General features: G+C 52.1%; 8 protein-coding genes across 8 annotated transcripts; 4 read left to right on the forward strand and 4 right to left on the reverse strand.

Annotated features, from left to right (window-relative positions):
• Positions 1–357: 357 nt before the first annotated feature.
• AYO21_02522 (ribonucleoprotein-associated protein) lies at positions 358–889 on the reverse strand (the record flags this gene model as incomplete). Its single annotated transcript, XM_022652500.1, has 3 exons — positions 358–620; positions 696–751; positions 828–889. The coding sequence occupies 3 exons, from the start codon at positions 887–889 to the stop codon at positions 358–360; spliced, it is 381 nt and encodes a 126-aa protein (XP_022515188.1).
• Positions 890–1369: 480 nt separating this feature from the next.
• AYO21_02523 (V-type proton ATPase proteolipid subunit) lies at positions 1370–2183 on the forward strand (the record flags this gene model as incomplete). The annotated part of the gene is made up of 4 exons (XM_022652501.1): positions 1370–1386; positions 1538–1550; positions 1675–1804; positions 1858–2183. The coding sequence occupies 4 exons, from the start codon at positions 1370–1372 to the stop codon at positions 2181–2183; spliced, it is 486 nt and encodes a 161-aa protein (XP_022515189.1).
• A 1529-nt stretch (positions 2184–3712) lies between these two features.
• AYO21_02524 (hypothetical protein) lies at positions 3713–4978 on the forward strand (the record flags this gene model as incomplete). The annotated part of the gene is made up of 1 exon (XM_022652502.1): positions 3713–4978. One exon carries the CDS (start codon positions 3713–3715, stop codon positions 4976–4978), a length of 1266 nt encoding a protein of 421 aa, XP_022515190.1.
• A 1030-nt stretch (positions 4979–6008) lies between these two features.
• Positions 6009–7261, reverse strand: AYO21_02525 (hypothetical protein; the record flags this gene model as incomplete). The annotated part of the gene is made up of 2 exons (XM_022652503.1): positions 6009–6865; positions 6916–7261. The coding sequence occupies 2 exons, from the start codon at positions 7259–7261 to the stop codon at positions 6009–6011; spliced, it is 1203 nt and encodes a 400-aa protein (XP_022515191.1).
• A 463-nt stretch (positions 7262–7724) lies between these two features.
• AYO21_02526 (hypothetical protein) lies at positions 7725–8144 on the forward strand (the record flags this gene model as incomplete). The annotated part of the gene is made up of 2 exons (XM_022652504.1): positions 7725–7832; positions 7920–8144. 2 exons carry the CDS (start codon positions 7725–7727, stop codon positions 8142–8144), a joined length of 333 nt encoding a protein of 110 aa, XP_022515192.1.
• A 615-nt stretch (positions 8145–8759) lies between these two features.
• AYO21_02527 (hypothetical protein) lies at positions 8760–11534 on the reverse strand (the record flags this gene model as incomplete). The annotated part of the gene is made up of 6 exons (XM_022652505.1): positions 8760–9752; positions 9802–9955; positions 10022–10140; positions 10194–10618; positions 10678–11306; positions 11359–11534. 6 exons carry the CDS (start codon positions 11532–11534, stop codon positions 8760–8762), a joined length of 2496 nt encoding a protein of 831 aa, XP_022515193.1.
• A 1243-nt stretch (positions 11535–12777) lies between these two features.
• On the reverse strand, positions 12778–14325 carry AYO21_02528 (hypothetical protein; the record flags this gene model as incomplete). Its single annotated transcript, XM_022652506.1, has 1 exon — positions 12778–14325. The coding sequence occupies one exon, from the start codon at positions 14323–14325 to the stop codon at positions 12778–12780; it is 1548 nt and encodes a 515-aa protein (XP_022515194.1).
• A 549-nt stretch (positions 14326–14874) lies between these two features.
• On the forward strand, positions 14875–15633 carry AYO21_02529 (hypothetical protein; the record flags this gene model as incomplete). Its single annotated transcript, XM_022652507.1, has 1 exon — positions 14875–15633. One exon carries the CDS (start codon positions 14875–14877, stop codon positions 15631–15633), a length of 759 nt encoding a protein of 252 aa, XP_022515195.1.
• Between the last annotated feature and the right edge of the window lie 189 nt (positions 15634–15822).

Consider the following 15822-nt stretch of genomic DNA (forward strand, 5'->3'; position numbering starts at 1 on the left):
GTCGAATGCATCGGTGGTGCTTTTTGGTTTACGCTGAGTCCATTTTTCCGCGGCGAGCGGATTGCGCAATGGAATACGAGGCCGGGCTGTATAATGTAGCAAGATCTATATGTTCTGGCGTTCTGGTTGATTCTGAATTATTTGGATTTATTTTCTGTGGAATCATTTCTCACTCCGTATGTCTTCCGCGTGCTGATGTACGGGATGGGTTCATAGGGTACACAATCACGATTGGAATATGCTATTGTAGCAAGCAAACCCCATTTTTGATCGCCGCACAGCACCCTTTGCAGTACCATTGTCTCCAAACCCATGACCCCCAACTCGCGCGATGTCCCAATTCCTTTCCTTCCCAAACTAGATCATGAGTCTCTCGACTCGGTCCTTCAGCTCGCGGATCTGAGGCATCAGATCACTCGACTCGTTGGTCGTGATGCTCGCCGCAATAACCGCCCGTGAAACACCGCAAGCTCTTCCCAGCGCCGTCTTGGAGTTAACATAGACGTAGGGCACGTTCTTGTCCTCGGCGAGGAGGGGAAGGTGAAGGAGAATGGCAAGTGGAGAGGTGTCGGCGGCCAGAACGATGAGTTCGGCGGTGCCGCGATTGAGGGTTTTGGTTGCTATTGACAGAAGATTGGGTCAGTATAACCAAGATCTAAGATCGAGGGAGGGGCCCATGGGAGAGAATTTTTTACTTTCGTTTGCGCCTTTCCTCAGCTGGCGGTGGTGAGAGGCTTGTTGAACGGTGTCCCTGCGCCCATCTAGTCAGTGCTGTGATTGGAAGGACGGCGGTCAAGTGTCTTTGGGAGAGGAAAGCAAAGACTTACAGAATCTTCTGCGACAGAGCTTCGTCGGCCAAGGGCCATGCAGCACTCGGGTTGTCGGCCATTTTTGCGATATGCGGCTTGGATATTTCGAGCTGCTTCGATAGAGCGGAAGTGGTTGATTGTAACGCAAATTCGAGCTTGTAAATAAATGCGGATGGGTATGAACAAGCGTGTAGCAAAGGGTTCCTTGCGTTGGCTCGCCCTTTGCTTCTGCGATCAACGATGTCGCACTGAACAACTTTGGTGTTGGTGTGAGTCTATCAAAAAAATAATTTCTGGGGGTCTAAAAAGTTTACGCGGAGGCGCTCAAGAAACTCGGTTGACTTTCCTCTAACAGAGGCTTGGCCAAGTTGGAGCTTCCCCTTGGAACTCGACCTTCGAAACATCATCACCCATTACCTGCTCTGCTCAGCACCGAAAAACTGTTCCATTCCTGCTCAACTCCATCATCGCCGTCAAGCTCTTTTCGCTCCGTCCGACTCTCCCTGCACCTATTCCCTATCTAGGAGCTATCCACGAGCGAATCAAGCAGACCAGTCAAGATGTCTTCTGATCTCTGGTACGTGTTTCCGGCCCCCTCATGCTGTCGGATTGCCTTCAGCCTGCGCCCGCCTACCTGCATGACAAGATGGACGGAGCTACCATTTGACACTACCTTCTATCCGATTTCGTTCTTGAGATAGCCTTTGCTAACATTTCTGCTTCTTTAGTCCCGTCTATGCGGTATGTCATGCTACCTTGCGCAAAATGCCACCTCATCTACTCATTCGCTTGCCTCTTCCGCTCAATGATCTTCCGCAATGCTTTCCAGAAAGCGGAGAAAGCTGACTCTCTCAATGCTGAATAGCCCTTCTTCGGCGCCATGGGCTGCACATCTGCTATCGTTTTCACCTGCTTCGGTGCCGCATATGGAACCGCAAAGTCTGGTGTCGGTATCTCCGCTATGGGTGTTCTCCGACCTGATCTCATCGTCAAGAGTATGGAATTCTGGCCTCATAGTCCGGAGACTGTTTGTGACTGACAACTACAGACATCGTGCCCGTCATTATGGCTGGTATCATCGGTATCTACGGATTGGTCGTTTCCGTCTTGATCTCCGATAACCTCTCCCAAAAAGAAGCACTGTTCACCAGCTTCATCCAACTTGGTGCTGGGTTGTCTGTCGGTCTTGCTGGTCTCGCCGCGGGCTTCGCGATTGGTATTGTTGGCGATGCTGGCGTTCGCGGCACCGCTCAGCAGCCCCGCTTGTTCGTTGGCATGATTCTCATCTTGATTTTCGCCGAAGTGTTGGGTCTTTACGGGTTGATTGTTGCGCTATTGATGAACTCGAAGGCGCAGACCGATGTCACCTGCTAGACTGGGAGATGAGTCTGAGTATAATAAGAGGGAAGAGAGGAATGGCGGCTGCGATGGAGCGCCATTGGAAGGACGGCAGATCAGAGAGTATGGAAGGAAATGTATGGGGAACGCATCGAATCGGACCAGCTATCGCCAATTCACCTCTGAAAACGATGAAAACCAACGTCAACCATCGCCAAGAACCGACAACCACCAGAACACCGACCCGAGGGGCAGCAATTTCACACAGGGCTTGTCCTTGACCCCGAATACTTGTTATGTATGAATGCTAGAGCTTTTGATCAAAGATCAGGCGGCGCAATTTGATTGCTCGCTCGCCGAGCTAGGGCTATGGATAGTATAGTGTATTGAACTCGTTAATTTGCATCTCTGGAGAGCAAATCGTTCTCCCTTTATCCTCCTCGTCCAGTTGCCACAAAAGCGAGCGTGGCAGGTGCTAAAGCAACCACCGGAGTTGTCTTGGACGACATCGAATTCTTGAGTGGTGTGACACGCTTGAAGAGGTGCACAGACGCATCGAGTAGATGACTTGAGTATTTGACCAGGCCTACGCACATAGGTACCTGGGGTGTACATATCCTGCATACACAGAGTAGGACGTCCATGCACCAGGTCCTTAGATACAGGGTAGATAGACAAGCTGAGGTAGTGAGAGATAGCCGCTATGTCCGCGGACAGGGTGCGGATAATAGTTTAGCAGCACTTCGGTGGATCATTGGATCCTTTCCCACGCGTCCACGTTGAGGCACATGGTTGGTTCAGCTGCTCTCGGCCTGACATTTGCCCGGTTTCCGACGAGGTGTACCGAGTATATCTTGATGTCTCGACGTGTAGCGAAGTATTCTTTTCATGCAAGGTTGACCACCGCCATGTCTCAATACCTAGGAATGAGCTGATTTCCCAGAGTGACAGAATGAGAGAGCATCTCGCAAAGGCGCAAGGGCGCCTTAACGTCACCACGCGTGTCACACATTCCACACGCCTACATGTAACAGCAGATTCCATTCCGTTGCTCGAAACAACCTCAACATCACGCATCTCCTAGACACTCTGCACGGGACCGTCCATTTGTTGACAATGTTCCGACGCATTCTTTCCTCCTGCGGTTGTGCTTAAATACCGCGTTCCCGGCAACACCTGCAACGCGATCAAAACTCCTTCGTTCTATTCACTTCTAGGAGTTACACGTACCGCCACGTCTGGGCTCTGAGGCCAACACAATCGTCCTAATGGCTCCTGCAACGAAGGCTAAGAAGCCCCGGCTCGCACCAAAACCTGGAGCAGCTCCTCAAGGGGTCAGAAAGAGGGCCGCTTCTCAAGCAGCTCGCAACCAGGTAATGTCCAATGCTCATTACCCATTTCCCCCCTTCCTACCTTTTCCAAACGTGGGAAGTCTTTGTTTTTCCCAGGCGCCAAACGCCGAAGATAAGTAGAAGCTCCGTTCCTGACGCTCTGCATCTATAAAGGCTCCCAAGGACACCAAACCTCCGCCAGTCCCAGCTCCGACACGGGTGCTTAGATCAAATATGAAGTCTCAACCGTCCACTGGTTTGCAGAGTGGAAGCAGCGGATCCGAAGCCGAAGCCGAATCCGAATCTGAGTACGGATCGGAATTCGAATTCGAATATGAATCAGAGGCAATGCGTCAAAGGTCACGCGAAACATGGAGCGAGGCAGACCTATCCGATGGATACGCCGAGAGGGTCACTGAAGAGCGACGGTACCCGGAGGATTTCTCAAGGATCGACTTGTACCACGCGGATTTTCCTCAGGGCCTCTTGGACCGAAACGTCGCTCTATCCGAACATATACAGGACGATCCCTTCGCCGACAAAGTTCCACGTCTCGAATCAGTTCCCGTGCTCAAGGAACAGGAGGCAGAAGACGACCCTTACGGACCTGAGTGGATTATATATCAAGCGATGATCCACGAGAATTTCGGCGAGAATCCGAACCAGTCGTTCTACCATCGGACGCTGATGGTGGACATGATAATGCGAAACCTCCTCAACTACAGTAGACGGAGCGTCGAGCCCGACTGTCTCGAGTTCCGCAACGGAAAACCATGGACTTGCCCGCCAATGCCCACTCGGGCCTTCGCCCAAGGTGGCAGGTTCCTGGCACAACCAAAGCCAGAGCTTGCGGTGTGTTTCCGCAGGGAGACCGTCATTCCCGATAGACTGTGGCATGCTTTGCCGAGAGCAACCAAGATGCTTGCCTGCTTCGAGGGCGTCAAGGCGGCCGGAGCCGGGAGGATATTCCATTTCGTCGCGGCCGAAGCGACGGACGGGCTGACGTCCACCAACGACAACATCGGAAGCCTCTCGAGTCTGAACGACGCAAGCCAGGCGCTCCACAACATGTTCGAGTTCTTCCGCGACGCCGGCCACGAGGACGTGTTCTTCGCCAAGGTGCGGTTCTTCTCCATGGTCGCCGGCAACGACGGCGTCTGGGTCCGCATGCATCGCGCCGTGCGCGTACCGCCACGCAAACCCGACGACGCATGCATCATGCCGACGAGGAGGGCCGAGTACCCGCTCAAATTTGAGTTTCGAAACTGGGCGCACATCACGAGGGCCAAGCTCGAGATCGGGGCCTCGGGCTGGAAGATCATTGGGGAGGCCCTGCTTGGATATGGCATCGGGTTGCTGCGCGGGCTGATCCACGACGCGGCGCAGGCCCTCGTGGTGAAGCTCGAGCGTGATATCGCGGCGACCAGGGCGAGGGGGGATGTTGATTTCTATCGTTATGGGCAGACCGTGGCCAATGCCAGGAGCAGCAGCAGCAGCTGAATTCTAGACGGCGGGTTGAAGCCGGTCAGTCAGTCAGTGGGTCAGTCAGATAGCCGCAATCCAGTGTTGTGGGAGGGAGTAATGATAATATTAATATGCTTGTATCACTAGTGTTACTGAATACATTGCCGGGTGGCTAGCTAGCTAGCTACATAGCTAACCTGTAGTTGAGATACCGGAATATCTGATGTAGGTGGTCGACCAAGGTTATGGTATGTTGCTACATATGTGCGAGTTACAAGTGTGCCTATGTACATATATACGAGTGCATAGTGCGCATTGCGTGCCTGGCACCTAGCACCCAGTATACCTAGCACCTGACACTCGGCACGAGCTACGAGGTACATATATCCCATACACACATCCCATTCTCCGTGCATAATTAGTGCAATGCAGTGCGGAATTTAGACTAGGACTAGGACCTGGACATGGACTGATGTACCTCGTACTCGGTATGCATTGGCAGAAAGGGATGGGATGGTGGTGACATGCAGCATTGCTGCAATGCACTGCCGACGTCCGAAGTCGGACCTGGAACCGAACCAGCGAGTGAGCGAGCCCTCTCCCACCCCAACCAGACCAGTCTAATGCAGCCCAGTGCCCGAGGGCTGTATCACTCCTCCCTAGCCAGGTAGTCCTTGTACTTGTACTCTGTATATACGGAATTCACCTTGAGCAGGAAACAAAGATGTTGGATCGAGAGCGAAGAGAGATTATTCAAGTAGCCTGACTAGCCACTAGCCACTAGCCACTAATCAGACGAGGGCTCAGCATCAAAGAACCTAATTCACAAGAGGCTGTGTATGTATATAGAGAGTCTGCGTGGCGATGATCGAAACTGGACTGCTAAGTTGTTACCCCTCCAAACAAGTCAATGCGACATGGAGGACTTTGCAGAACCCGCTTGAAATGCAATAACAATGGCAAATCCCTCATGACCACATGTGTCTAAGTCAGGTGTATGATTCCTTGCAAGCAATGCAGATAGGCTGAAAAAAGGGCACAGCCTCGCTTTCCCAAACAGGTGGCATTATATCTGTCCCAACTTCCTCCTCAAGTTCCTGGTCTTACGCATCAGCTTCTTGTACTTATGCTTCTTCATCTTCAGGCGCCTCTGTCTCTTGACGCTGATCGCATACATTCCTTCTCTTCGCCTGCCTGGAATAGACCCGACCTGCCTCCGGTTGCCGATGATCCTGCTTCGCCCCAGCGGGAATTGTTGTTCAATCTCTGGCAGGGCAGATGAGGCGTCGGGGTTCTCAATTTCCACCACAGGGGCGCCACGGCTGGTGAAAAAGCGTCCGTTTTGAAGCTCTGCCGAGTTTTGGGGGACGTTGGTTGCCACCTGCTGGATGTAGGGGTCGGTGTGGTCTTGTTCTATTTCCACTTCCAGGGACTTTGCTTGCATTTCTTCCTCCTTATCTGCCTGTCTCACAGATTGCTGTTCGCTTGCATTGATCTCAGCGTCACTGATGGGGCGGGGCACAGGAGGGACATTGAAAGGGCGAAACCTTCGTTGCATTTCTTGAATGACTAGTTTGATGTTCCCCCCCGCAATCTGGATGGTTTGAGGCGCACCGTCAAGATGATGTGTTCGACTCGGGTCAGCGGGACTCTCATTGCGCTGCATGAGAGATTTGATCAAGGCCGCCTTCTGCTCAGCCGTATTGTGTGAAGTCTGATCTACTTGCTTTTGAGAAATATGCTCGTCGAGGGTCTCTACTGCAGAAGCAAGGGTGTAGATAACATCTTGAGATGCATTGCGTGATCGGGATTTTGGCTTTGGTTGGAAGATTTTATCGATCGCTTCTATCGATGCCTCGGGAGGTACAGGTCCGGTAATGGACATGGGTCGATGGGTCGAGAAGAAAGAGGCAACATATACATCTAATAACGCAATCAGCTTGGGATAATGTGGTTATCCGCGCCATGCAGACCTTTGGGGTTCAAGTGTTGCAGACTAGGAACCGCGGGTAATTTTGAAGTCCAGTCATCCTGGGTTTCCTTGCTGTCTGCCCTGTCTTTGGACGATCTCTTCTTCGAAAGACGCGACTCGGCGCCCGGGCGCTTCGACTCTGATCGGGGAGCGCCAACTTGTTTCACAGAGGCTGCTGGGATTGCCGAGGAACCATTGTTTGGCGGTACGGGTGGCTTCGAAGAGGAATGCCGCCGCTGATGAGCATTAGAGGTGAAGGATGCGATCGTAGGAGTGGACGGGCGAGAGGGTACCGCCGGCGCACTGGTGCAGGAGCGCGCCACCCGGCGCAGAGAAGTATTGAACATGTGTCCCCAGCACTCAGAGAGGAGGTTACAAAGGGAGGGACAAGACGTCCTGAGCACGATGGCGGGGGATGAGCGAGTCTGGAGGGTGAGCTGATAGAAGAGCAGAAGCACCCAAGATCGGAGTTGAACGTGACGGTGATTGGAATGCCAAGACGATCATTTCACGGGACGTTGCCACGTGATGTTGGGTTTTCCTAAGCGCTGAGGCGCTGGCCGCTGAATTCAGTCTATCTGGTTTATCACGTGATGAATATTCACGTAATTGGTCTCTATCCGATCGACGCGGGAGAATTTCCGCCCATCGGATGCTGGCCATGCACTTACATACTCCATGTTCACTAGGGATATACCCACGCTGACTTATATATAAGTGACACAACCCCTTCCTTGTTTCTTGTAGAGTAGCTGCTCAACCCCCCTGCTGGTCTACTGTGAGAAGGGCAAAAGAAGACTTGTCGTCACCATGTCGTCAAAATACGTCAAGAGGGTGTCCCTCTTCAAGGTGCCCAAGGAAGATGACATTGACGCCATTCTCGCAGAGTACCAAGTCCTGCGAAGCACTGCGCAAAAGGTGTGTGTTCTGTGGAGACTGTCTTTGTTTCGAGTCTCAACTTCTTCTAATCTGCGGTCCGGAAATGGTGCCCCCGATTTTTTTTAGGATGGCAAACCCTACATCGTCTCCAACGAGGCCTCTCGCGTCATCAACTCGTCGGAGGAGCGAAGTCAAGGGTACACCGTGATCGCAGTCACGACGTTCAGGTCACGCGAGGACGTCGACTACTACGACAAAGGGTGTGCGGCGCACAAGAAGCTGAGAGAGTTCATCTCCACGAGAAGGACCGGGGTTGCAACGGTACACTTTGAGAGCGATCTTGGGCCTTGAAGCGAAAGTCTGCTTCCTCTGGCCAGCACAATTTCTCGAGGAAATAAAAAAAAATCGCATTACTCTTCGAAGTTCCCTGCCCATTTTACCACCCAATTTCAGCGGCAGTGATGGATGTTTCGGTGCACCGATCCTATCTCGAGGTATTCCAGGCCCTCCAAGACATCCACTTCCGTTCCAAGCCCAAGCCGAAGCCCATATACACTCTCTACATGCACATGTCCTTCTCTCACAGGCGCAAAATATTGAGCTGGTTAAATCACAACCCTGACAGCCACAGTCTCTTGTATCCCCGGGCTATCTTTCCCACCAAACAAGAATTTCTCGGGCTCTGTATTTCGCCTGCGTATAGGTCGACAGTGTGCTAATTCTAACAGGTTTCGTGAGTCGCCAATGATATTTGCCCTATCTCTCCCATGTATGCTAGCTCGTCCCGGTTCTGTGGGAGTGGTTTGAACCTACCCGACGGTTGACCTACGCCGTTTTTGTGGCACCTTGACCGGGGTCGCGCTCGGAATCCTTTGTCATAACGGAACCTGCCTCAACGATGGCCGGTTTGTGGCAAAGCCATATGACCGAGTTCCCAAGTTTCCAGAGGCTGGATCTCGCATTCTGTCAAGCATAGTCGCAAGTGTCATGATATTCGGATGATTCCGAGGCGCTCTCTGCAGCAGGATCATCATCAACATCTTCTTCTTCAATCTCCCAGATCCGGGCCACGCTTGATAATGTACTGTCGTGCCCTTCGGAACTCTCGGCATTCATGTTCTCCCGCCCCAGGCTCTGGTCGCTTGGCTCGGAGCCATCGATGTTGAAGAGTTTTGCTTTTCCGCTGCAATTACTGTCTTCGCTATCTTGTCGAATAACGCCATCACCTCCATAGAGATCATCGCTTTCTGACTCGTTCACTCGTTGTCCAGGTGCAAAGACGCTGCTGGGGCATCGATTGGATTTTGCTTCCGGACCAGGACAGAGCCAGTCAAGTCCACCAAAGGGACATGATCCAGAAAGCAAGGTACTCCGCGGACACCAAACAGGCGGATCGTGATAATACGGACAAGCGTCTTCCCGGCCTTTCCAGAACTCTCGAAAAGCTTTTGGCTGGTATTCGAAATTGCAAAAGCTTGTCTCGAAGCATCCGTCAACATACTCGTCAATATATTGCGGCACTCGGTGGTACCCCAGGCGTATCTGCCGCACGTTGTACCCGCACGCCGATAGTGCTGCATCCCACAGGTCGGCTTGACAGGAGCCCATTTCTTTCCCGGTTGGATTTTGATAGGCATAGTCGGATGTTGAGACTCCATCCTCATCTACAGAGTGGATATCTGCACCTCTTTGGATCAATAGAATGAGGCATTGGCGGATATCATCGGCGTTTTCTACTTCCCACAAGGATTCGAGCGCGAGTCGAAGACAATTTCTCCCTTGTCCATCTCGAGCGATGATATCGGCACCTTTCGCAAGGAGGAGGTTAAACAAAGATACGGGGTCGTTGAAGTCGGAACACTTTGAGGCAAAAGACAGTAACATTGTGCGACCTGCACTGTCTCTGCTCTCGACATCAATGAATGGTATCGGGTTGTTCAGTACCAGCCTTAAAGCATCCTGCAAAAGATGAGTGATTGCGACTTTCATAGAAGGTGAGATCACCTACGTCGTCAAAAGTTAGCTCGTATCTGAAGTCTGGTACGTTTACGTAGTCGTAGACTATTGGATTAGGATCCGCTCCAGCCTCCAGAAAGAGACGAACGAACTCTGTGATGGACTCCCAAGAAAGGCCAACCTTGCGTGTCAACCACATTGGCGTCCTGAACCAAAGAAATTAGCAGTCCCATACGTGGTGCTTACAGTATTCCACTCTTGAGTCAACTTACCTGGAATGTCCAGTTGTCTGCCTAGGATCCTCGGCCATCTCGTCGACGTCTGCTCCATGCTGAATGAGAAACTTGCACATATCGCCATGGGTCGTTGTTTTAGCTCCTGCAGCAGCGTACTTTACGCTATAAGCATGAGAAGCATGCGAGTCAGTCTCTAACATCCACTCACATGTAAGAGAGGAGTACCCCTGGGATCCCTATCTCTTAAAGACCCCTCTCCAAGTGCAAGGAGCCTCCGGAGTCCTTCAACATCGCCTCGGCTCACAATTTCAAAGATCGCAGAACCAGTAGGTACAATTCTACCAATGGAAACCACAGGGTTCAAGGAATAAAACCCATTGTCGGACTGGATCTGGTGCAGATATGCAACAAGGACGGCGGGTGATTCAGCATCCTCTATGGAAGCTTTGACAATTGCGAAGAATTCTTCCGCGTGTGGACCGGCGGTAAGTTTTCCCTGCCTGGAAGGCTCGGAGCATTTTTGGAACGCCCTTTTGTTGACAGTGATGCTTGTCTTACAACCTGGCAGGACAAGATCGATAGTGCGATGCGTTTGAATGACTTTTCCACGCTGGGTTGCAGTGGACCGTTTTGCTTTCGTTTGGTGAGCTATCTGATCAGGAGTTTGCGAGAAGCAGAAAGGAGAAACTCACGGGCTTGGTTCACCCCTACAGTAGCAGCCGCTGAAACAAGGCCGCGCATACGCCTCATGTCACGGCGTGTGATTGTCGCAGTACGTTGATTCTCTTCCTTCAATTCCTCCCCGGTCCCGGAATCCAAATCCTCACTCTGCTTGAGCTCAAACAGCGCTGATAGAAAGTATTCCAGATCCTCAATAATGGTTTCTGCTTCCTCCTCGTAGAGCATCATGTCTGGGTTCCGGGATTCTAGTTCGCATAACCTGGCAAGACATTTCCTTAGGTCCGCATTCATCCCAATGGGTGTGTCGGAGGGAGCAGGTGGTGAGTTGCCCTCTTGGGGCATGGCACCAGATCGTTGAGGACCAGTTAAGCGAGCTGAATTTCCCGAAACCTGGTCTTGAAGTGCTTCCAGAAGAGTGGATATATTTTGCAATTGCGCAGTAGTCGCTCCTGATGTCTGCCCGATGTTATGGTTGACAGTTGCCACGGTGCTCCGGACCACCTCCTCTACCGAAACTTTGATGTCTTGCACATTGTCGTTGAAAGAGGAGACTTGCAAAGCACCCGTGGACAAGGTGTCTCGGATTTCGTGGATCTGGGCTTTACAGTCCAGTGTAGCATTACTGTGATATTGTAAATGGCTGCACCATTCGGTCAAGGGGGGCGTTCGCTGCGCGAAATATAATCACTTACCTTTGTAGAAGATTGAGTTGTAACTGCAGCACGCTGCAGTGATAGTTCAGCTTGTGCCACATGGCAGTGAGTGACTTTTCTGCCACAGTTGCCCTGACCTTCTTCCACACTCTTTGAAGCTTGGGGGTACTCGGATCATGTTGTATCTTGTCAAGGGTCTTCTCGAAGCTCGCCATGTCTGTAGTACAAGCATCAAGCAGATGTCTGATATTGTGTAGGTTATTATTAGGATCGGCTAACGCTCTGCAGTCGCGCAGCTGTGTCAAGATATTCTGCAAGTTTCCCACGGCGGAAACAAGAGACGCTGTGCCTCGTGTTGCATGTCGGAGTCCAGATATCACATTGTAGAGAGATTTTGTTCCTTCCAGAGCAATTCCTACGAAGGCCAGCACACTCGCTCCGGCACTAAGAGGCTCCATAGCGGGCATATATGGGAAGAAGAAAGCAGTTCAAGGTGACAGAGCCGTCGCAGCGCGATTGAAAAAGAGAGCATGATTTGAGACATGTTCTGAAGGGAGGTTTGAACGGGCAAACTCGCTAGGATTAGGCTGATTTCTCGATACAAGTCGACCTTCATTGGGGTCCATGGAAGACGAGGCGCAGTGGCATGCAGGATGCAGGGTTGGTTGGTTGGTTGGTAGATTTGACGCCTTGCAGGTGGTGAGTTGGAGTCTTGCGGCACGGCGAATCTGTCATGTACTCAGCCCTCGCAGCTCAATCTAACCAACAACCATCTATCCAATTGCTGCTTGTCTTTTCCTTTTCGAGGTTTGCCGTGGACATGATCTTGACGTTCGCTCTACACGTGCATCGCAAGGCTGTCTAACACTCCATCCCTTCTATATAGTTTCCTGGCGCCAGATTCGTCGTCCGACTCCCAACTTGTCTTCATTACAGGCCGATAGGAGGCGAGGATGAAGTCGAGATCCAATTGAAGACCAGCCTGGTAAATCACCGTATTGATATGCTCCAGGAAATGTACTGAGAAGGCTGATCTGCAAGGACTGACCCTGGTTTCCCTGTGTCTGAATGCTCCGCCTCGTCGGCCGGTCGCAAGCTTGAGAGCAAGGTGTATGTGCTTCTCGAAGACACACCAGCAGAGTCTCCTTTCAGAGACAGTGTTGGAGAATGATTTGCGTCCGTACGTAGGCTTCAGCGTATTAAACCTGCGGTGCCTTGACGCTTTAGGGAGAACATAAGCGTCCCACGGTTTTCCGAAGGACTGATAGATAGTGGAAGATGATAGTTGGCATATTTAATCGCCTTGTCGGGGAGAGGGTGGCGCAACATATTGTTGGTTCTTTTGCAGATGCGCTCGTAGCCGTCCATGAGAGCATGAAGCTTGGACGGACATGTAGACGAGGCTCGCCAACATCACTCTTTTCGTGCAGGGGAATCGCATAACAGGCAGGTAGTTTTCTACCGATACCTCTCATATGCTCTCTCGTCGTCAAGGCGCCTTTTGACTCGCGATAGGACACTGGCGTCATATAGCTCGTCTGGATCCATCTCCCCCCTCAAGACCAATTTCTCATGCCTCTGTGCCTCCTCTTTGGTCACAAGAACCAAGTCTGTCAGCGGGAGTTTGATCATCTTCTGTCCTTCTTTCTCGTACGCCTGGTCGACTTTGAAGCCTTCGGTAGGTTTCCGCCATCTGACGAGAGCAAGTCTGGTGCCCAGTCCGCTAATGACACTTTTGCCACGGAAGATCTCCTCCACAAGATAAGCAACATCTTCGCGGCTCACTGGTAGTCGGAGACCGACAACATCTTGCCCGTTGGTTGACCTGACAAGTCGTTCTTCGAGGCCCAGCAAGGTCGACAGGATCGCGTCGTACATTTTCTCCCTCCCTTTGTCGCCCATCCGGTAGTCCATCGGATATCCAGCAACGCTGCAAATGACATGGTTGGCCACGGTATATCCAAAGACGGCCGGCATCGTTCCGAGAACAGGCAAGATTCTGACACGGAATTCAGGCAGGACGCCCAGCTTGTCGACTTGACCCTTTTGGACCTCTTCGTCCGCGATGGGGAGCAACTCCGCCTTACCCTCGCCGGGCTTCTCCGTCGAAAAGACGACAGGAATCCCGCTGCTGATGCCCATGAGCCGTAGCCGCCGCCTCGTCGCTTTTGATAGAGGGTCCTCAACGCTAGTCGAGATGTCTCCGACCTGTATCCTGGTTGGATCACTCTTGCACCCTGCTCCCATAGCACTGATGACCTTGATGTTTCTCATTGCACAGTACTTCAACAATTCGACCTTGGTGTCAATGTTGTCAATGGCATCGACCACCCAATCCACCTCTTTGGAGCCTTCACCGTCTCTCAGCTCGAAATCCCATTTCCCCAGCAGCCCTTCAATCGACCGTGATCCCAGCAGCTCATTGCGTTCGTCGATGCGCACCCACGGACAGATCTGCTCCAACCTTGTCCTGACACAGTTGACCTTGGGCGTCCCCACGTCTGCCAGCGTCGCAAGAGCGTGCCTGTTGAGACTGCTCAGCGTGACCTGATCAAAGTCCACCACTCGGATGCGCGAAACACCACTCCTGGCCAGCGCCGCGACACAGTGGCTTCCTACACCACCGAGTCCCACGACGATCACAAACGCAGTCCGCAGCTTCGCGAGGCCCTCGTCTTTCAAAAACACTCTGTTCCGTGCCAATTGCTCGAGTATCAACTCCTCATCGTAGTCTCCCTTCCTGGCCCTCGCTGCTATCTGCGCTGCACGAGTATCTTCCTTGTCTGTCATCGTGGGACGGCTGGCTCCCCCATATTCCGTGAGCTGCATGGCATGGTGCTCGCGCGAAATCTCGGGAATGGAGGCTTTGAGCTCTTCGGTTGCTCGACGGCGGTGGATCGCGGTGGTGGTAAAGATCACCGTGGTAGCTGCAACTGCACCCAGCGTCGCAGCAAGGCCAATCTGGAAGGCTGTCGCGGAGGTATGCCTCTGGATCCATTGCGACATTTTGGACGTAGGGTGTAGATAGAGACACGACAGATATCTAGCGTAGGTATATTGTGCAACGAGATGGGGGCATTATAGCATTTTGTACGTATAAGATCACGAAGACACCAAGCCGCATACTATCACAATCACTGCGCGACACATATGCTATGAGTAGATCTGCGGATGCTTGAGCAACAGCTGTTGTACAGTACCTCTGAAAGTCTGGTAAATGCCCTCGAAAGTGTTTCCCCCACAATTTTTTTTCCCAATCATGCGATCTCCGCATCGAGTTCCGCAACCTCGCAGTCTCGCAAACCTTCACAGATCACTCTAATACATATCTAAACGCCTTGTCAACGCAACTTGAGTCCCCTTTGTTTTGTGAGGCCACATCTGACCCAAATCTGGTTCCTCTGAAGCACACCAAATCCTCGGCATCTCCACGAACGAGTGTTCGCGTCTACAACTCGATCCTGCGCGCATCAGCGCATTCCTCGTGGTGCCTACCACTACACAACTTCCGTTGGACAACGAAATCACAAGTGCTGCTGGCTCACATTCCCAGCCATGGCACGTAATTCAGAGAAGGCGCAGTCCATGCTCTTCCGGTTCCGCGCCGCACAGGCTGCCGAATCTGGTCTCCTCCCGTCTGCCAGCCTACGCCGACCAAAGGCACCTTCTACGGTTGATACGGTGCCCTTGTGCGAAAAGTGGCGCGGCCAAATCCTCAGGGAAATTTCGCGCAAAGTAACAAAAATACAAGACGAATCTCTGTCCGACTTCCAGATTAGGGATTTAAATGATGAGATCAACAAGTTGATGAAAGAGAAGTGGGGTTGGGAACGGCGCATACGGGAGCTTGGGGGACCAAATTATATGCGAGGGGGAGGCACAGTCTTTGACGATCAGGGGCGAGAGGTTTCCGGGGGAGGAAAAGGGTACAGATACTTCGGAAGGGCGAGAGAGCTACCTGGTGTGAAGGAGATGTTTGAGCGGGCGGCCAAGAGGAGAGCCCACGGCGACGAGGAAGAAGAAGCCGCCAAGAAACCCCAGCTGGACATCAATCGGAGGAACCTCGACGCCAGATATTTCGGGTTTGGGCCTGACGAGGAGAATCCAACGCTTTTGAAATATGAGAGGAAGAAAGAAAAGGAGGCTGTTGAGAGGGTGGCGAAGTTGGCTGGCGCAGAAGACGAGGATTCAGATTGGGAGCCATTACCTGGCGACGCCGGCGATGGTGTGAGATGGCGCCTGCCTACCCTTGAAGAAGTTCAAGAAGAATTGGTGGATCGACGACGCCGGCAATTGCTTGACAGGCTTGGTTGATATCACGAATGTCGTTGAGAGCAGTACGCGGCCTGAGCTGTCTATTTCCAGGCATGAATCTTGGTCTCGGGTTGGAGCCCTGAGCACAACTGAATCATGCTTCCAGATCGGTATTCTGTCATACCACAGCCCTGCTATGCCTCCTCCTTTGTCCCACGAACCTCAGACAATATGTTTCTTCTCCCCGCG

This window comes from Fonsecaea monophora, assembly GCF_001642475.1.
Source record: "Fonsecaea monophora strain CBS 269.37 chromosome Unknown Scaff11, whole genome shotgun sequence".
Taxonomy (NCBI): Eukaryota; Fungi; Ascomycota; class Eurotiomycetes; order Chaetothyriales; family Herpotrichiellaceae; genus Fonsecaea; species Fonsecaea monophora.